The sequence below is a fragment of the Hydra vulgaris genome, chromosome 12 (genome assembly GCF_038396675.1).
Source record: "Hydra vulgaris chromosome 12, alternate assembly HydraT2T_AEP".
NCBI lineage: Eukaryota > Metazoa > Cnidaria > Hydrozoa > Anthoathecata > Hydridae > Hydra > Hydra vulgaris.
The window spans coordinates 84,062,501-84,085,000 of NC_088931.1; the positions used below are offsets into that span (position 1 = coordinate 84,062,501).

Below are 22,500 nucleotides of genomic sequence, written 5' to 3' on the forward strand. Positions count from 1 at the left end.
AAGAGTAATCCTCAATTTTTTTTTAAAAAGTGTATTATTTTTAGGAGCTTCTATTGTGAGAAAAGCTGAAAGCCAGAAACATATATTGCACCTATAAAGAAACATGTTTTTCTTAAAATCCCAATTTCTTTATTGGTGATGTTTAACTAATAAAAAAAATAAATTATTATTATTATAAAGTATATATCAAATATATATTATTTAATCTTCCAACTTCCATGATGAAGTGCAGGTGGTTGCTTTAACATCATTTTTTCCATATAGAGGGGAGCAAGTCTTCAAAATTTTATAAAATCATCATTTTGACTCAGAGTTGTTAACAAGGCCAAAAGTAGCAAGGCCAAGACCACATGTTACAAGGCCGAGATTAAGACCAACACCAAATGTTATAAGGACAAGGCCAAGGCCAAGAGTTTTAAGGTCAAGGCCAAGAATAAAAGTTTCAAGGCCAAGGCCTATGCAAACATTTTCAAGACATTTTAATTTTTTTTTTACCACATAAGGTTTTTAAGATGCAAGTTGATTAAACTAATCACATCTAGTTCCATCAACAACTTCAAACATTAACCATCAAATTGAGCAACTAAAAAGCTAAAACTAGTCATTGTTTTACAATAATATCTATTGCATATAAGAATGTTTTGACATTTATCATTGCTTGGTTTAGTCTAATGCTGCATTGAAGAATGGATTGTTTAGGATACAACTTTTGGACACTGTTATTGATAGTTGACTAACTAGTCAACTATCAATAACATATTTTATCAGTCCGTAAATCAATGACTCTCCGATTAAATAATGCAAAGATTTTACCTGGTACAAGAAGTTTTCACCAATTTATTTTGCAGGATGCAACAAGCATAAATGTCAAAAGAGTTTTCAAGCAGGAGGGATTTATTCTAACATTCAACCTTACTGGTTCAATTCAATATCTTCAAGAAATCATTGCATGAAAGTATTATATCTGCAAATATGATATGTTTAACTGGGTTGGTTTGGTATTTGAAGTTGATGAAAGAAATGAAGATGTCCTTGTAAAATTCATGCTTCCTCATTTATCTAACACTTCATTACACTGGCCAAGTAGAGATGATTGTTGTTGGGTTCCTAAGCCCCATATTTTAATTATGATTAAAAAACCATTGTCTTCAAGAACAGGGCAAATATACAAGATAGACACAGATGATTTGCCCAAAATCCAATCTTTAAATTAACTCAATCATATTACACCAGTTTTCTTTTATAGGCTATTTATGAATTGTTTAGACGCAAGTTCTAGTTTTTTATTGACTAGTTTTTTTATTTAAAACATGTATTTGTTTGATTATTTTGACTCAATATATTACATTTATTATGAATTTTTTATTTTAACTATTGTTAATGGGTTTTTTATCTTATAATTGACGTTTTCAAAATAAGCAATTTCTTAATAAGTAACATTTAAATGTACTTTTTCATTATAAGTTGTTTAATTATTTATAAAAATCCTCAAAAAACCCACCTCTCAATTTTGTACCAAAACACTCTTTAATATATCTATTTTAATAAAAACATTAAAAAATTCTCAAAAAATTAATGCTACCATGGTTACCAGTCCTCCTTTCTGCCTTTGTTAAAATTTCAAAAATAGCTCTAGGTGAAGTACAATCCCAATATTGATAAACTTCTAATTGTTTTCATTAAAAACAAATATCATATTCAGATTTCTCATCTTTAAAACTATACTGGTGCTAATTTTCAGCCTAATCACATGAATAGTTGAACAGTAACTTGTAAAACAAAAGTTATAGTAAAATCAAAATGGACGCTGAACAAAAAAAACTGCTAAAAGTAGCTGATTTTAATGTAGCAATATCTCCAAAACCTATTCGATATCAGTGCTAAAATTTTGCAAGGTAGTTTATGTTATATAGGTGACCATTTTTACAAAGTATGAAAGAAATCTGAGATGGTGGGTTACAAACCTTAAAAATTTGTCCCACTTTCTCATGGAATACCTCTAGTGTCTAAGGTAGAACATGGGTATTTTGAATATTTATAATAGGTAAAGCTCTTTTGTGTTTAAATTGATGTATTACTATTAGAATTCAAGGAGTAATCTGAATAGTAATCTATTGATGGTTTTGTAATTTCTTTATTTTGTTGCTGACTCTTTTCTTCAATCTTTTATCTTGATATAATAATCATTAAGCATGGGCAATATCAAACCACTTATTTTCTTAATAGTGAATTTTTCCTTATTAGTTTTGTTCTTAGATATATAGACATATATATGCTGTTGGTGGAAAAAAAAAAATTCATGTTATATTTTTTGTATATATATATGCATGTATATTTATATATAAGCATCATTATGATCAACATGATCATCATCATCATCATTATCATCATCATCATCATTATCATCATCATCATCATCATCATCATCATCATCATCATCATCATCATCATCATCATCATCATCATCATCATCATCATCAACTCTATTACTCTGAAACACGAACCTTGATGCGCAAGACCGCTGTGCAGAAAAACAAGTTGAGTGCGGTTTGACCAGGGAAGTAAAGGGGATTGAACTCAGAACTTCTCACTTATGAGGCAAGTGCTTTATGAAAGCTCATTCATACCATGTGTAATGCACTTCTTCCAAGTTTTCTTACTTCTACCTCTGTCATTTTCTTCTGAAGCTGCTACCTCTCTACATGCTGATACCTAGACCTATTTTAATCTTCTCTGACAAACATTGTTTGATACAACATTTTTTCTATTCTCTGTCTAAGATTATGGCTCTTTTTCTTGTCTTGTTAGAGTCATACCACATCCATCATCATCTTCTCTTTCAGCAAATATTACACCATATAAATACTAAAGTTTATGCAAATATGTAAAGATATTGTATGCCAGCATCTAAATAAATACCAAACATATATGTTTATATCCGTATTATGTATTCATAAATGTGCCTCTTACCTATCCTGGTAGTGGTAGAGCATTTATACGGTAATGGTGTAGTGGTAGAGTGCTCGCCTCATAAACAAAAAGTTCCGAGTTCGATCCCCTTCACTTCCCTGGTAGTACTGGACTTCATTTGTTTCTCTACACAGCAGCCTTGTTCATCAAGGTTCATGTTTCGGAGTTATATAATTGAGAGAGGGTTGTAACCACAACTAAAGCAGCTTCCTTGATTGTAGTAGCCTTCTCGGCCTTGGGGAGGTGAATTAACATTAAAAAAAAAAAAACCTCCTGGATCCAACCAGGTGTGAAAGCTTTTACTCTTTCTTGTTACTTTTAAGTCAAGCCTCATTCTACTCCATGTTTTTCACCTTCTTGTGCAGTTGCTATATTAAACTGTAATAATTTTTTTCATCTTTTTTACAAGAATATCACCCTTGAGAACAAATGTCTTTTTATTATTGCAAGAAATCAATGTAAAAATGTCCTGTCTGATACTAAGCTCCATTATTTTCAGTTTACTAAATCTCGTATCTCATCTTAGATGTTAGGTTCTAATACTTTTGGAAAATCTTCAGCATAGTCATAACTAAAGTAAGTCTAATATTCCATCTCTAGTTCATGGGTCTGATCTTATTACTTCTCCCCAAAATAAGGCAGTGTTGTTTGCATAGATCTTTTCCTCTAACTTGACTCTTAGATCTAATAGTCATACTCTTCAAGCCATTACAGTTAAACAGATTAATCAGTTGTTAGACATCCAAATCACTCTGGCTTCAAATGTTAAAGTTGATTCTCACTTTTAATCTTCTACCACTTTTGGTTCAGACAACATTTCCATCATCACTTTTCTTAATTTCCAATAACTTTAGGAGTACAGCAAGGTTCTATCTTTGTTCCTGTATTGTTTTTTATCTACAGTAACAATCTTCCTGACAATTTTGTATCTAAAGTGGCTCTATTTGCTGACAACTCAACTTTATACTCTTATCTTGAAAAAAAAGTCTTCATTTTTTGATTCCTTAGAACAAGCGACTGATCTTATCTCTCTTCTGTATGGGGCATGCAGTGGTTTGTGGATTTTAACTCCAACAAAACTCAGTTATTTACTGTAAACAACTATCCAAATATTGTTGACATTCCTATTTTGACAAATAACAACCCTCTCACTCTCAGATAAAGTTCAAAAGCACATTGTAAATGTAGCAGGACCAGCTTTATCTCCCAACTTTGAGCCACTCTCCCATTGTTGTAAGGTTGTAACTCAATCTTTTTTCTACAAATATTATCATGGTTGCTGCTCAAACGAAATCATCTCTAATTCAATCAATCAAAACTCATTCTCGCTTGTCATCCAGCAAAGTTGCATCCTTTTATTGTATCTGTCCCTCCATGATATAAAAATTTTTTCTTCATCTAGTTTATTTTCTTGCACATCAACAAACCCTCAAAACTCTCAACCATCTTCATATTTTCCTGATCATACAATCTACAACTTTTTAAATCTTCAGTTAACCTTTTTCTCTCTCTTTAGCCCTGTTTTCTAGTAACTCGTAACTTAGTAGTGGTTTCTTGCAACCTTGTCAGAGGTGAAATAGTTTTAAAAATATAAATATATGCCAGTATTTAATAAATAGTAAATGTATGCATAAATTTATAATATTTAAAGTATTATAAGTTTTTTCCTAGCTCTGGCTATCAAACCCTGATAAAACTTTGCCAAAACCATAGCCGGGTTTGTAAAAAGTTCCATTTTTAGACAGGGCCATGACCCCGATCACTTATTAGGTGGTTGTAATAGTGGTGGTGGTGTGGGGGAGTTAGTTGTTAGCACAGATATAGATTAAACAGTTTTTTCTTATCTTTTCTCCTTTTTTATGACTTTTAGTTTAATAATAATTTCAAAATCTAAAAAAGTTTAATCAAAAATGTAAACCTAACAAAAGGTACTTATAGTTGAAAAAAATAAAATAAAAAAAAGTCCTCACAAAAAGCATAGAGGTCATTTTTGGCATATAATGGGGATTTATTTAACTTTATGTTAAACAATTCATCTTTAAATGAAAGGATTTATCATTTTAATCTGAGGAAGAAAAAAAATTGTCATATAAAAAAAAAAAACTCATTATACTTGTATTGATATTACTGTAAAATTGTTTCTGAAACTATTTAAATCAATAGTGTTTTATTTGAAATCTATAAATCAATAGTGTTGTGCAACAAAATAATGAACAAGTATAAAATAAGTTGTTTTGAAATTCATTTAATATTTTTTGCTAAATTTGTTTAGGCAGTTTTCCATCATTAATTGCAGGTGTTTTGTTTGGAGGATTAATTGCTTTTGGAGCTACTCAGACTTCACATAATCCTAAAAATATTTTAGTTGTTTTGGGTGAGTTTTTCTGCTTTTGTTTGTCATATATAATAGAAATATTTCTATTTTTTTTTTTTTGCTTTATTTTTGCCAGTTGTAAGCATAATCTTAATGATTGTTATGGGAACACGATTTTATAAAAGTGGAAAGTTTATGCCAGCTGGATTGGTTTTTGTTTTGAGGTAAATTATTTAGTTTCTGGATATGATAACATACTTGGCTAGCTTAAAGGTTTAAGGGTTTGGCTTCAAAGTTTTTGTTAAAAAACCTGGTTTTTCTTATTTTTTTTTTTTAGCATCCTGAACATTTGTCGTCATTTATACAATTATAAATGGAAATAGTAAACCTGTTAAAGTTGGTCAAAATTCACAAACTGTTGAAGTTTATGAAATTGTCTGTTTAATTCTTGTGTTGCCTTCAGTTGCTATGGAAACTTGATTTTTTTGTTTTTCTGTTTTGTAAATTATTTACTTTTTTTGTTTTGTATAAAAATTAAATGTTATTATTGTTTTAGTTTTTTTTACTGAATTTTTTTTTAATATTAGTGATAAAATTTTAAACTAATTTTTAAATAGTTTAAAATTTTATCATTAATAAAAAATGTTATAAAAATCATTTTATGGAAAAAAAAAAATAATTTTTTTTCCCATCAGGATTAGGGTTAGGGTTAACTAGGGTTAACCCTGACCCTAACCCTAACCCTGATAAAATGACTTTGTTTCCATAAAATAATAAAGCAATAAACATTCAATGTCAAAAGAAATTTTGATACAAGATAAACAATAGAAGATAAATCTTAAAAAAAGCCATTTGCAGGCACTTCAGTACATTCATTATCTACTGCATTGTATGGTTGGTGCAGTACTAATATATTATGCTCACTTAAATTTTTGTGCACTTTAATTTAGACACATAATTTTTTCTTCAGAAAAAATAGAATGAAAAATGATTTATTTGTTGTAATTCGTGTCATTTGTAGGTACTACATTCCAAACCCAAACCCTCAGTAGATGTATGTATTTAAGCCCACACCTATAGCATTTTCATTATTAATATTTCATGCACAGCTAAGTATGCATTTAATGTAATATATATATATATATATATATATATATATATATATATATATATATATATATATATATATATATATATATATATATATATATATATATATATATATATATATACAGCTATTCACAAAAGTTTAAACGATTACAGAATTTTAAGATCTTATCTTCAGTTTTTCTTGAATAAAAATCTAACGGAAATAGATATCAAAATAATTTTTTTTCCAATTTGGTAAATAGGTTATTTGTTAATAGAATAAAAAAAAGTAGGTTTCGACTCATCATTGTTTACTCAGAAATTTCATTAAAAGGTAGGTGATACAAATTAAGAGGTGTCACAAAAGTTTAAACGTATTTATTTAGGATCAGTTATTTGCTAATTAATTGATAAATCTGGTGCGAAAATTTTTTTTATTATAAATAAAGCTAAAATGAGTAGTTTACAATCAAAAAATTCATCACAACATCATCAGGCAGCTTTTAATTCATTAAAAATCAACTTGAAATATTGTAAATTTCAAATTAATTTCAATTGCGTGCAAATGGGTCGAAAATCTGTTTCTAGTGAGATCAAGTGGCAAGTTATTGGTATGGCAAGGAAAAAAAATCACACAATCGTTCAAATAGGCAAAATACTTCATGTTTCTGAATATTGCGTTCGAATAACCATCAAAACCTGGGAACTTACCAAGGGCATCTCCGACATGCCGCATACTGGGAGACCATCTAAACTCAGCAACCGTGACAAAAGTGGTATATTCAGAAGCAGAGAAAACCCCAGACTCTTTATGCTGATGATATTGCCCTGTGTGCACCCTCAGCCAAAGGTCTCCAGATCTAATTTGATTTATGCTCCAGTTATGCTGTGAAACATGATATAGTTTATAACAATATTAGGTCTCAAATAATGTTTTTTTGAAATTTATAAACCCCTTATAAATAGCCCTAGTTTCACATTATCTGGCATGGTACTCGCATACACTAGTCATTATAAATATCTGGGTCACTTGATCTCAAACGATATGCAGGATGACAAAGATATTTTAAGACCACTATTATCAGACCAGACTCAGCTACAAAAAGCTAGCACAATTCTTCAACGAGTCAAAAAATAATCCAAAAGTTAGCAGAGAGCTTGTGAGATGAATATTATTGGACAAAGGTATTTGAACGTACATAGCTGCTAGAAAACCTATTCTTTCAATCACGGATAAACATAAACAACGAGTGTGGTTCAAAGAAAGGCTGGACTGGTCTGTAGAACAGTGGGCAAAAGTTATTTGGAGTGATAAAGCTAATTTTCAAGTCGTAAACCACAAGGGAAGAATCTATGTCAAAAGATTTGCAGCTGAGAAATATTCAGACAGATTTTTGCAACATTGTTGACAAGACGGTAGAAGTTTGATTGGCATCTGGGGATGTTTTTCTCACTAAGGTATAGGCTTCTGTAAGCTGTCCGAAGGCCGAATTAATCAATACACCTACAAGAACACATTGGAAATGTGTTTACTTCTATCAGACACTTGTATGGCAGAAGCAAGCAATTCATCTTTCAACAAGACGGGGCTTCAACTCACACAGCTCACTCAATCAAAGAATATTTTTTGAAAAAAAAGTTCAATGTGATGCCCTGGTGCCCTAGATCACCAGATCTCAACCCAATTGAAAATATATGAGTACTGGCTGAAGGTACCTTGTGTGATGTGCATGAAATTAGTTGAATCAATGCATAAATGAGTTTGTCTTTGCTATAAAAACAATGGAGGACACTTTAAGTGTTAATTTTGCTTTTTTCGTTTAAACTTTTGTGCTTCTTATTTTTCTTATATTCCCAATTTTTTGTAATTTTTTTTTCTAACTAAATATTAAAATTTTTATAATATACTCATATTTATTTTAAAGCTAATTACTATTCCTTTAATAAATAAAAAAAATTAATTCGTTATCATTTTGCAGTTTTTTTTATTAAACAAAAACCAAACATACTTGATAAAAATTCTGCAATCGTTTAAATTTTTGTGAATAGCTATATATATATATATATATATATATATATATATATATATATATATATATATATATATATATATATATATATATATATATATATATATATATATATATATATATATATATATATATATATATATATATATATATATATATATATATATATATATATATATATATATATATATATATATATATATATATATGCGGTATATATATATATATTATATGCGGTAGTGGTGTAGTGGTAAAAGGCAGGGTTGTTGCACACAAAAAAAAAAAAATGTGCGGCAATTCAAGTGCAAATGTTTTTGATAAGATTGGACCAACTGTTAAATATAAAATGATTATGCTCTAAATTATATTGCTAAAATATAAAATTATTTAACTGATAAAAAATAAAATTATTACTCTTTAAATTGTTGCGTAGTAATTTTTATTTTATGTAATGAAATATATGTTTTATATATTAATTACTTTAATATAGTATTCACTTTTATTGTAGGGTTTTTAACTGTTTCATAAGGAGTAAAAAACTTTTATATCTCTTTGTGAAATTTTTTATCAAATAAGTAATGTTGTTAATAAATTAATGGATAGCTAATGTGATAAGCCAAAGACAGTGCTCATCTAAAGAATTTTTTCACAGCGCAATAAATGACACTTGTTTTGTATATATTCTTGTAACATTAACATTACAAGCATATGCTTGTAACAAGTATAAAACCAAATGTTGTATTTAATATATAATATAATATATATATATATATATATATATATATATATATATATATATATATATATATATATATATATATATATATATATATATATATATATGTATATATATTTATATATATTATATATATATATATGTATATATATATATGTATATATATATATATATATATATATATATATATATATGTATATATATATATTTATATATATATATATATATATGTATATATATATATATATATATGTATGTATATATATATATATATATATATGTATGTATATATATATATATGTATATATATATATATATATAATATATATATATATATATATATATATATATATATATATATATATATATATATATATATGTATGTATGTATGTATGTATATACACACATATATAGTTTTTCATTTATTTTTAATGTTTGTTTAAGTGAATAAGATGATATCTATCAAGTCTTCTATTAACTGTAGTTTGGGGTCCATACCTGTTTTGCGACCAGACAATGTATCTTTAGGCAAGTGTGTCACTTGTCATCAGTTTATTCGCAAATATGCTACATTTAATGATGTTGAAGTGATAAACATGTTAAAAGATGGATGTTTGTTTAAAGGATTTAAAAAAATTTCAATCGAATCCCTAGAAGAAGAAGGGTTTGTAAATATGCATTATGTTTTAGTTTTATCATTAAATGATGATGACACAGTTATTAAAGAAGTATGCACCCAAAAAACAAACAATCTTTTAGTTAAGATGGCAGATCTAATAAATGGGAGTGTTATTGTTGTAACAGATATTGATTCAGTTGCTGTAATTATATACAATTCTTTTCAAACATTAAAAGTTTTTTTCTTTTCAAAAAAAACTATGAGATTAGTGTTGCAGATGATATATCATATACAATCATTAATTGAATTTCATGCTTATTTAGTAAGAGACATATTATATTTATACACTGGTGATGTTGTTGTATTAAATTTCCGATCAATGGAAACCTTCACACATACATTTAACAAAAAATCTCTTATGTCAAGTGAATTATTTGTGACTAAATATGAGGGCCAATTAAGTAACCAGACAAACATTTTCAATTGTTATTACTTGCATGCTGATATGAATTTTAATTGTGTTTTAATTACTTCTCCTGATGACATATGTTGTAAGTCAACTACAATAGTTAAGGTAGGTAAACAAATATTATGGGTTTCAGCTGGTAGCAACGAAATTAAAATCAGAGAAATATCTGATAAGAAAGAGTTAATACTTATAAAAACATTCAATTTGGATTCAATCTATAACGATAATAGTGAGTTTATATTTGAAAATATTTGTTATTGTTCTTGCACTTCTCAAGTCTTTGTTTTGTACTTTAAAACATTTTTCGAGTTGACAACTAGCTTAATTGTTGTGCTTGACCTTGACCTAATGAGAGTTTCAAGTTTACTTGAAATAGAGTTGACACTAAACAGAAAACCTAGTTTTACTATATGTCCATCAAAGGATGGAAGGAAAGTATTTGTTCAAGAAACGTTTGAAAACAAGGTTATATTTTATCAAGTGTTTACTTTATTGCCTTCTGGACTTTCATTACTAAATATTGTTAAAGCATATATTCGAAATAAATTTTCAGAGGATGATGTTGAAAAGATGTTGCTTCCAAAGTCTCTTCGAGAAGATCTTTTAGATGGTTACTAACTGTTTTGTTTTAATTTGTAAATAAAGTTAACAAAATTTATGTATGCATGTAAATATATCCTAAGTGTTAAATAATTCATAATAATATAAGTGTAATACGCTTATATTTTTTAGTATTGATTTATGTTTTTAAGTGATTCTAATGTAATATAGTTATATTTATAGAGAATTATAATTCCTTCCCTAAATTATTGTTAAAAAACATTCTTTTAAATACCCTTGTCAATTTATTCAACTCAAAACTTGATAGAAAATTTGATTTTTCAAAGAAACAATTATTGTGACAATTATTGTGTAAGACTTTCTAAGAACACTAGATTGTTTCTAAGAACACTAAGACTGTTTGTAAGACTTGTTTTTCTAATTCTTTTTATAAACAAAGTTATTTCAACTAAAATTGTTGTTTACAAAAAAAAAAAAAAGAAGATTTTATAACTTTTTTACTGGATACCATTATTTATTGAGTTTTCTAAAAAAAAATTTGTTTACTTTTTTACTGGATACCATTAGATAGAGTTTTCTAAAGAATTTTTTGCTTTCAGAGTAAACAAAAAATTCTTTAGAAATTCTTGCCAAGTAATAATATACGCAACTCTAAAGAAATGGTTGTTGCTTAACCAGTACTCATTCAGTGCTTGTGTGTGACCATTCAACAAATTTATATGCTAAAGTTTTTAAATAGTATCATTTACTTAGTGGATACTATTATTTATTTAGTTTTCTAAAGAATTTTTTGTTTGCAGAGTAAACAAATAGAGAAAAGTTTTTATGGTTTTTTGGTTAAACAAACATGGCAAATAAGAAGATGATATATATTGGTATGAAATATTATTTTTTTCAAAAAATGTTAAAGTTTTCAATTTTTAATAAATAATAATATCTATAACAGAAATGATAATAGTATTAATAATAATAGTAATGGTATGATGATAATGACAATGATGATGATGATGATGATGATGATGATGATGATGATGATGATGATGATGATGATGATGATGATGATGATGATGATGATGATGATGATGATGATGATGATGATGATGATGATGATGATGATGATGATGATGATGATGATGATGATGATGATGATGATGATGATGATGATGATGATGATGATGAATAAATATGAACATTTAACAGATTTATAAATATGAATATTTATAAATCTGTTATAATTTTTATAATTGTTTATATTGTATAATTTATATAGATTAAATTTATTTATATTTTATTTACATATATTTTTTTCATAAAAAAAAGTTGTAACCAGCCATAATTACAGAATTGATTTTTTAGTGAAGTTTTAACTTGTATTTACTGAGCTGTTTTATCTCAATGTTTTATCTCAATGTTTGCAATTCCTACTATTTTTAATTTATTAGAAATTTAAAAAATTTCTTAAGATTCTTGACATTTAAGGATTTTAGTCTAAAATTCATTCAAGCTTTAAAGCAAGATGTTAAATAATATGTAATCATCTGATGCAGAAAAGTTTTTATTGCAGTAAATAACAACCCATTGCAAATATTGTGTTGCTTAGTAACTAGCAGAATTTTGTTCAATAGAATGTCTTTTACATTAGTACATCATTTTAAAAACTTTTTACAAAAAAATGTTTTGCCTTTTGGTCAATTAAAATGCTTTTTTTTCTTTTCAAATGATGTAACCATAAATAAGATTTTTTTGTCTTTTAATTATGCAGCAAAATCAAATATTTCATTAGATTAAATATACATTTAATGTATATTAATTATGCAAATATACCTAAAGAAATTTTGTTTTGTTTTGTTTTGTTCTACATATAAGCAATTGTATATACATTATTATATATGCAAAGAATATATACATATAAGAAATTACTATACAAAATTATGTCTTTTTCTGCGACTTTTAATCACATTACATACATTTTGTCTATAAGAAGTTTTAAATAATCTTAATTTATTCTCATCAACTTAACAACCAACCCATTCTCATCAAGTTAACTATCGATCCATTCTCATCAACATAGCTATCATTTGGTCTTATTTTTATGAGTTTCATATTTTGCTAATTGAACACATTGTTAAGGAACATAATTTTTAGTTTATTTATATTCTCATATTTATTACCATTGCTATAAAAAAATTGGGATTTCTTTGTTTCAAATTTCCAAAATAATCAGAAATGCATTTGTTAACAAAATGAACCAGTCTATCAAGTTGTGTGCAGTGTTCCATTAATCTATGATTAAATGTCTAAATAAAATATGTCTAAATCAAAACAAAACAAAAAAAAAACATAGCTCAGTAGCAATTGCTTTATGTCACTTCATGTCTAATCAGTAGCAATTCTAATCCATTGCAAATACTTAATTACTGCTCTAATTAGTGGCAAACACTGTCACTGTTCTAATCAGTGGCAAATTATCCATGTCACTGCTAACCTAATCAGTGGCAAATTTTATCTCTAATTATCAATTTTTTTATCTTTTTTTACCTGTTGCTTGAACAAAGCAACAGGTGAAATTTTGTTGCAAAAACAAGTTACCTCCTTTTTTTTATGTGTTATTTTTATCTTGTAAGTAATGATTTTTTTTTTATTTATTTCTGTTATTTACAGATTTAATTTATTTATCATAGGTGGATTGGCAGAAGAAGTAGAAGAGAAAATATTGCATGCTGCATTTATTCCATTTGGTGATATTATTGATGTCAATATTCCAATTGATTATGAAACAAGCAAACATCGAGGTTTTGCTTTTATGGAGTTTGAACTTGCTGAAGATGCTGCTGCTGCCATTGATAACATGAATGAAAGTGAATTATATGGTCGGACAATTAGAGTAAACTTGGCAAAACCAATGAAGAATCCAGAAAGTGCATCAAGAGGTATATGGAGCACAGATGAGTGGTTGACTGAAAATATAGGACGTGATGATAAAAATCAAGAAAAAAATGAAGCAGTGCAATCTGAAGATGTGAGTTTTTTATGAGTAAAAATGTTTCATAATTTATGTTATTAAAAATATTTTTTTTTTTAAAAGTAGATTTAATTTCAACATCTGTTTACCTTTCATTTATCATTGATTTATTCGTAGGTATCATTTATCTTATTTGTAATGAAATAATGAAATGATAATCCCAGTCTAATTATAATCATCATTATCATCACAGGGCTTGGTAGTTTTATTTTATAATTGTTGACGTCTCAATATTAAAGAATAAGGGAGAACTGATAAGAGAATAACAAGAGAATTTAAATTGTGAACCAAATAAAATTAAGATGGTGCACTTTTAAATATAATAAATATATAAAAAAGACATTGATCACCTTGTTATATATTCTGAATCTTTTTTATTTTTATGTAAACAATGTGAACTTTTTTCTAGTTTTATCTTTAATAAACTTCTTTTCTGAGAACTTGTTTACAAAGGTTTAAGCTTTGTATAGAATAAGAAAATAATAAAAAAATTAATTAATAAGAGAATAACCGAATTAGAAAATCTTTTTAATCTTTTTATTACTTGCTTTAAAACAATGCAAATAAAAATAATTTTAATAATTAACAATACTAATAAATTCTGTTTTATTGTTTTTAATGATTTAAAATTTGAAGTAGTAAATTAATTAGCTCTTTTTATTCACTTTTTTATTTATTTTTTAATTTGCAAATTTCGGACATAAAATATAAAAATTTGCTAGTTCTACAAAACCGTTTTCTCTTGATACAAAATATATTTTGTATATTGTTTATAACCATGTTTATAAACTTTTTTTAATGAAAATATGTAATAGACCATTTTTTGCAGTTAAATAAACAAATGGTTTCAAGCCTGCAATTAATAATGAAATCTAAATTAAAAAAAATAAAGTAATATAAAATCAATTAATTGACAAATAAAGTTATTTCATAATAACATAGTTTAACATTATAAAATTAAACATATGCTTTAAAATATAAGTTAAAAATTATCTGTTTCTATATATTATATATTCAATTTTTATATTTATGCAATATTATAAAATTATTTTTATATTTAGCAAAATCAGTTTGCTTTGATTATTAGCAATAATTTTAAAGTTTTTTGTTTTAAATTATCTTGAACTATAAAAAATGGTTTTATTTTAAACAGTCTGGTCAGAGCCATATGAGACTTTAAACCTTTAAACCTTTTTGAAGTTCTGAGCCAGAACTTTAACCACTGCCCAATTTCTACTTTTAATTAGGCACTTGAAAATATACCTAATTTAAATATAAGCATATTTTGATATACCTAAATTCAAATCTTTTTCAAATCAGCTAAAAGTGTTTTATAGGAAATCTAAATTTTTTTTGAAATATCATGTAAGTTTAATTTAAAGTTTATATCATGATCCTATCGGATTTCTCCCACTCAATAGTTGAAATATTACCTCAAGAAAAAAGCATTGTATTAATTTAGATGCTAACCAAATTTAAAAAATATGTAATAAACTTAAAAAATAATTAAACAAAATAAAAATAAATGATTGAATTTTTACAGACAAATAAAGAACCAACTTCAAAAAAACGACGAACAAATCCAAGAGTTTACTTTGATATAAGTATTAATGATCAGTACACTGGTAGAATACTGATGGAGTTGCGATCAGATGTTGTTCCTGTAACTGTAGGTATGCAATATTTTTTATATCTTATGTGGATAAATTATCAAAGTTGGAAGTTACATGTATGTCAACAGGAAGTTAGGAGTTACATGTGTGTTAACAGGAAGTTGGGAATTGTATGTGTGTTAACAGGACGTTGGGAGTTACATGTGTGTTAACAGGAAGTTAGGAGTTACATGTGTGTTAACAGGAAGTTGGGAGTTAACAGAAAAGATGAGATTTAGAGAGGCAGAAAGTGTTGACAGAAACTGACAGAAAAAAGTTGTATGAGTCAGGAAAGCATAAAGGAAGGAGTGAATTCTGAAGTATTGATGTGGGGGGAAAGATGGATTTTACAGAGGCAAATAATGGAATCAAAAATGAGAAAATGGAGCGTTAAATAAAAAGAAGCAACTTTAGCATGTGTTGAATTTGCAATTGGTTGTATATTGAAATGATACGATAGTTTTAAAAACGTTCCCATAAATCATATGAAGAGAGCTTATGAAGAAGACTACCATGCCAGACATTATCGAAAGCTTTTGATACATTTTGATCCATCTAATGCACAATAGACCCTGTCATAATGTATAAAAATTGAGTTTCAATTGATTGAGTTTCAATTGTTAGATAAGTTATTAAAAATATGTTAATTAGAGACTCATTGCAAGTTATAGAAAAAATACTCATTTTTTTTATTTTGTTTTATTTTATTTAACTTCTAGGCTACTTTATTATGGTTACAACCCTTTTTTAACTCCTTAACTCCAAAACACAAACCTTGACAAGTACGGTTGCTGTGGGGAGAAACAAGTTAAGCGCAATACTACCAGGGACATGGTTGGGTTCTAACTCAGAATTCCTTGCTTATGAAGCGAGCACTTTACACTACACCACAACCGCATAATGATTGCACAATAGTTAAATGTGTCAAAGTGATTTCAATATTAGAATCAAAGAAATGCAGTCTTGGGAAGAAGGAGAATGATAAAAATGATATGTTAGTATATCTCCATGCAAAGCATGTAACTATTAGAGTCTTGATTGTACATCAAAGGATAATAGCCATCAAAACTGAAGTTTGAATAAAAAACAGCTGAGTTTAAATTAGTGTCACAAACAGCAAGTAAGGCTAATGAATTGTGCAAGATATTAGTTTTAACGGGTGAAAAGTAACTTTAAAGACTGTTGATATTTGTAAAAGATAAAAAAAAGTTTGATAGTAATGTTGAGAAATTATGTTTATGTTATGGTTTATATATAAATATTTTTAGGTAGTACAGTTGTTTTAAATTATTACATTTAAATCATTACATTATCCTTATTTATTATTAATTATTTATTAAAATGGACTTTATCATAGATTGTGCGTGACACCCTAAACATTAAACTATGCAGATGCCTTAGTCCTGCAAGTCAACCCAAACTCATAATAAAAGGCTCTTTATGTGGCCTCAGTTCACACCAAAATTACTTACAGGGACACCTTCAATGCACAACTCTGTTGTAGCTCAGAGGCCTTAGGATTATTAACCTAAGTTTTATAGCATAAAACTTGTGTTAATGATCCTAATGAGAGTTGCATAGCCACTTCCAAAGATGCACAAGCAACAAGCCATGAATAGAATCAAGAAGGTCCAGGGTTCATCATAGGCAAGAAGCAATTTAACACAGATTTACTTTTATGTCTGCTTATAAGTATAAGAAAGGGTGCAAGAGTAATTAATATAAATTTTCTGCTTACTCCTATTTGTCAAGGTGGCCTTCTGCAAATGCGTAGTTGGATGCAGGTAACATCTACCCAAGATGAGTTTTTTTTGTTGAGACATCAATCTCTAATCTTTACTCAACCAAGAATTTAGAGTTATAAGTCAGGGTTTATTTCTTGCGGCCTTTGCCTAGAAATGTGGATCCTACAAGGCAACAAGACTTGTGGCAGATTTTGCTGGATTACATACACAATTTTGTTTATTCAATTTTATTACATTCTATTTTAGATTGTGCACAATTAATCTTCTTAATTAAATAATATTTAAATAATGATTCAAAATAGTTTTAATTGTTTTAATTTGTACAACTTTTGATTATACATCATAAAAATTAGAGTTTATGAAAAAAAATAGTTTTAAATTGTTTTAATATACAACTTGATTTTATTAAAAATACAAAAAAGGATAATGAAGTAATTGCCAAAATTTCTAAAATTGTCTCTTAAATTAATTTGTTCTGTGTGTCTGGATTAGCACCACATGAAACTGAAACTGAAAGTAGTAATCATCCTCTTTAAGAATATTTCTGTTGAGAACTGTGCAATGGAACTCAGCTCAGTTAAGGACTGTGCAATGGAACTCATTTTATTATAAAGAGGTTGATTCAAATTTGATTCAGGTGAAAATTGTGACAGGAAAAGACAAAGATATATTTTTAAAAGAGTTGTTTAAACAGAGACGTTTTTTCTTCCTTGAATCAAGATGAATCCAACTGAAAATGATTTATATTAGTTCGACCTGCCTTTGCAATGACTACCAACAAGTTACAAGGACGTTTGATTGTGTTCGGTATCTACCTGAGAGCAGAAGCCTAAATAATAATTAAATCCGGTTTAAGTTAAGGTGAAAATAAACAAGGACTCTAATAGGTATTTTACCATGAAGCATTAATGTAATTTATGTATTTTTATGTATTTTATTTAAATTGTATGTTCAGTTTAATAGTATATTTCATTGAAAGAAAGAAAAAAAGTTAAAACAAATGTAAAACTTTGTCTAATTATTACCACAATTCTGCCTGGCTATTTGCCTGCTATTAAATAAATAATAAAAATATTTTTCAAAAGGTTTGCTATATTTTTAAAGAAATATGGTTTTTAAACAAAAGAATATTTTTATTTATTCTTATTTTTTAGAAAATTTTCGTTGTTTGTGCACTCATGAAAAAGGTTTTGGGTTTCGTAAGAGTACTTTTCACAGAATTATTCCTGGATTTGTATCTTTTTAGAATTTATCCTTAAATATTTTATTTATAACTATTTTGCTTTTGTTAATGTATATAAGTCAATAAATGGGGATTTATTTGCAACATCAGATATTCAACATTTTTTAGTTTTACAAAAAATGTTCCCATGGTGATTCATCACCAAATTGCCATTAAAAACTAGCTGGGATAGTAGAACATATCTGGAATAGTAGAACATTCACCACATTGTAATGGTAAAATAAACTGAGAACCCTAAAACGTTTTCAGTTATTTTAAGTAACTACGCAAGAGAAATTTGTGAGCCCATTGAAATTCAACATGTGCTATGTTCAAAATCTAAGGAAAACATTTTAAATCGTGACAATAGCAATTCGGTGATGACTCATCATTGGAAAAATTTTTTTGTCAAATTAAAAAATGTTGAATATCTGACATTGCAATGACATCATTTTGTTACGTTCATTATAATTTTTTTTTTATGTTTTTTTTTTAACGGTTTTATTCGTTTGATAATGGCTCTCACTATATGAGCCGAAATATCACATAAAACAAAGAAATAAAAAGTATGATACCGTATATGATGTTTTAATGCTTATTATATACAGATATATACATATATATATATATATATATATATATATATATATATATATATATATATATATATATATATATATATATATATATGTATATATGTATATATGTATATATGTATATATGTATATATGTATATATATATATATATATATATATATATATATATATATATATATATATATATATATATATATATATATATAGAGTAAGACTAAAAAGCACATCTCATTTTTTCGGAAATGGCATAGCAGCAAAAGATGAACTTTTACTAACTTAAAATAAAAATACATTTTTCCAAATCAAAAAAAACTCCCCCACCAGTGCAGATGAAAATTTGGTCCCAGCTGTCTAAAAATGCAAAAAATTCAAGCTACATCAGCATTTTTGTGATTGGACTCTCGCCCCAGTAAAATTGTGGTAAACATTTAAATTTTGAGTGTTATGTTTGTTTTAAAATATTTTAAGTTGTTTGATTGGATTCGCTGGCCCAAAATATGTAAAGGTACAAATTTTCAGCTTTCCAACACACATAACAGAAACTAGGACCAAAACAGTTTTTAAAAATGGCAGCTTTTGTTGGTTGGAGGCAAAATTCTTTTTTGACTCTTCCCCCTCTCCTCCCCTCTCCTCCCACTCTCAACAACCCATTGAAACATTTAGAAACAAAAGAAGATGGTGAAGCAAACTTAATGGTTGTAGCTTATCATTGTTTAAAATTTAAAACTACTGATAAAAAAAACTTTAAAATATAGGCAGACAACTTTGAAGAATTCAAATTCTTAACATATATGTATATATAGATGTGTCAGGGAGGTGACTTTACTAAAAATGATGGAACAGGAGGTACATTTTAGTTGTTTAGAGATTTTACAGAATTTTAATAGTTTTATTTAAGGCCAAAAAACTGAATCTTTAATTTATGGTTTTTTAATTTACTTAATGTACTTTAATACTTCGTGTTTTGTTTGTTCTGATTTTATTTTTGTTTGTTGTCAAATATTTCTAATTTTTTTTTTAAGGAAAATCAATATTTGGAAAAAAATTTGAAGACGAAAATTTTGTACTTAAGCATACAGGACCTGGTAAATTTTTATTGTATTAAATAACTTTTTCTTTGAATTTTAAAAATCTACAAACTTGTAAGACAGGCAAAAACATATTTCATTTACACTATTCGCTTGTAGACATGGTGACTTTTTGGGTTTACCATGCCCATAATTTACCTATTGTGCAACCAAAAAACTTTTGTAATATGTTCAATGTTATTCCAATATGTTTTTTCCTATCAATAAAACTTAAATAACTTGAATAAAATTTTTGAAAAATCAAGTATTTTTTATATTACTAATGTATTTATTAAATAATATATTTATAATATATTTATTAAGGTGTTTTATCAATGGCTAACTCTGGCCCAAATACTAATGGATCTCAGTTTTTCATTTGTACTGAGAAAACAGATTGGTAAGTTATCCAAAACAGCACTGAATTATCACAGAAATATTTTTTTGGTTTGTCATATTTGTTAATATTGTTGCAGACAGCACAATACTAACAAATAAATGAAGTAAGTATTTTATTTTAAAGATGGCAAATAAAGGCTATTATTGTATTACAATTATTAGTTAATACAATATAATTTTCATTAAGTTATTAAAAGATAATATTTGTTGTCTCATGGCTTTTAACAATTTTTGTCGTTGATAAAACAATCATCCTAAATATATGATAACAGAGGCAGTAAAAAAAATTATGTAACAAATGTTTGAAAAATTTTTCCATCTACAATAGCACATATAATTTATAAAATTGTATGTGGTTCAGCTTGCACAGTGTTGATTTTTTACATAGAATTATGCATAATTTAATATATATTTACCCAGGTCACTGATTCCCTGATAGTGTAACACTTACATATTAATCATGCAGAAGTTATTTTACTTTTAAAATATTATGCGTCAAAACAAATTTATTTTATTTAAAGTTTATTAACTTATGGAGATACAATATTGTGTGGTGTAGTGGTTAATAAATTTGATCGTGGTGCCTGCGCTTCGGGTTCAGTTTCTATTGGAATCTATTTTCATTTTTTTTTAGAATACTTTTTATTAACTAATTGATGCTAATATATTAATAATATAAAAGACATGGCGGTTAATAAATAGTTGTGTAATTCAGTTAATAAATAACATAAATGTGCATAACATGTCTCACTTTTAAAGAAAAACATTATCATTAATGCTCTTAATCTGGAGTCCTTAATACAAGGAGTGGGGTGGGGGGGAGATAAAAAGAAGAGTGGGGGAGATAAAAGGGGGAGTGGGAATTTTATTATAATACATTATAAGTATTTTTTATAAAAAAGTTCAGTTTATAAATCTGAACTAATATTTTTTACAAAATACATGGCTTGCGGTCGCTTAAAACTATTTAATTCAACTATTTAATTACACGCTTAAAACTATTTAATTCTAGCATTGCTTGCGGTCAAATGTGCGTTTTGGAACAGCTGTTTTAGCATAATTTCAATAGGATTTAATATGCTATTCGAGATTTACCAGGTTGGCGATTTTTAAAGCCTGTTTACACTGAAAGTTTTTTTATCAATGACTAAAAGAATTATTTTCTTATTTTAAAGGCCAATTTTTACTGCTTTTTTTTTTAACTTTGAGAAATCAAGTTTTTGTTGACAATAACTAAAAATAATTGGGGGGGGGGGGGGCTTAATAAGCTTGGGGTGGCACAGTGGGCCAATTTTGTGGCCATAATGGCCAATTTTGAAACAAAATTATTAACTAATTTAATATTAGTGCTACATTTACTATTTTTGGCATGAGTACCAATATAAGGTTTGAGCTTCTTATGAAGGCATTATTTTTTATTTAGTTGCTATGGATACCTAATTTTTGCATAGCAACAATCTACTTTTTGTAGTTGCAGACTTGTTATGTGTGCTATACATACTAAATTTGCCACGAGCACCAGTGCAAGGTCTGCGCTTCTTATTAAGGTGTTATTTTTTATTTGGTTGCTATGGGTACCTATTTTGGTGTAGCATTAAGCTACTTGTGTCATATACACTAAATTTGGTGAGAGTACCAATACGAGGTATGCATTTTATATTATGATATTAAGTTTGCTTGCTATGGATACCTTGGATATGCATAGCAACAAGCTTTTTATAGTGACAGTCAATTTTATACAAATTCTTGACTTATTTAATGCAAATTATTAAAAAAAATAGGATTTTTAATGCTCTGGTGTTCCAAATAAATGTATGTGGGAACTTTTTAATTTATCTTAATTATAAAATACTGACAATTTTAATTTAAAATGCATAAATTTGAATTTTAATAATAATCAAAGCAAGAAACCAAAATTTGGCCAGTAAAAATCCATAATAAGAACAACTAAACACTGTTTTTTAACAGTTGCAGAACATCTTCTGGCAAAACCTTCTTCTTAGTACT

At 27.1% G+C, this 22,500-nt stretch overlaps 2 protein-coding genes across 2 annotated transcripts in view; both read left to right on the plus strand.

Annotated features, from left to right (window-relative positions):
* The window catches only part of LOC100203839 (transmembrane protein 14C), a 6,816-nt gene extending 985 nt beyond the window's left edge, over positions 1 to 5,831 (plus strand). The window contains exons 2-4 of the mRNA XM_065814735.1: positions 5,243 to 5,344; positions 5,421 to 5,508; positions 5,622 to 5,831. Of these exons, the coding sequence (XP_065670807.1) occupies positions 5,243 to 5,344; positions 5,421 to 5,508; positions 5,622 to 5,667 (236 nt within the window). The 3' untranslated portion in view covers positions 5,668 to 5,831. The remainder of the gene's footprint in view (positions 1 to 5,242; positions 5,345 to 5,420; positions 5,509 to 5,621) is intronic.
* Positions 5,832 to 11,488: 5,657 nt separating this feature from the next.
* LOC100214516 (peptidyl-prolyl cis-trans isomerase E) overlaps positions 11,489 to 22,500 on the plus strand; it is a 29,702-nt gene continuing 18,690 nt past the window's right edge. The window contains exons 1-7 of the mRNA XM_065814736.1: positions 11,489 to 11,664; positions 13,471 to 13,808; positions 15,355 to 15,484; positions 18,363 to 18,442; positions 19,831 to 19,873; positions 20,050 to 20,112; positions 20,419 to 20,494. Of these exons, the coding sequence (XP_065670808.1) occupies positions 11,637 to 11,664; positions 13,471 to 13,808; positions 15,355 to 15,484; positions 18,363 to 18,442; positions 19,831 to 19,873; positions 20,050 to 20,112; positions 20,419 to 20,494 (758 nt within the window). The 5' untranslated portion in view covers positions 11,489 to 11,636. The remainder of the gene's footprint in view (positions 11,665 to 13,470; positions 13,809 to 15,354; positions 15,485 to 18,362; positions 18,443 to 19,830; positions 19,874 to 20,049; positions 20,113 to 20,418; positions 20,495 to 22,500) is intronic.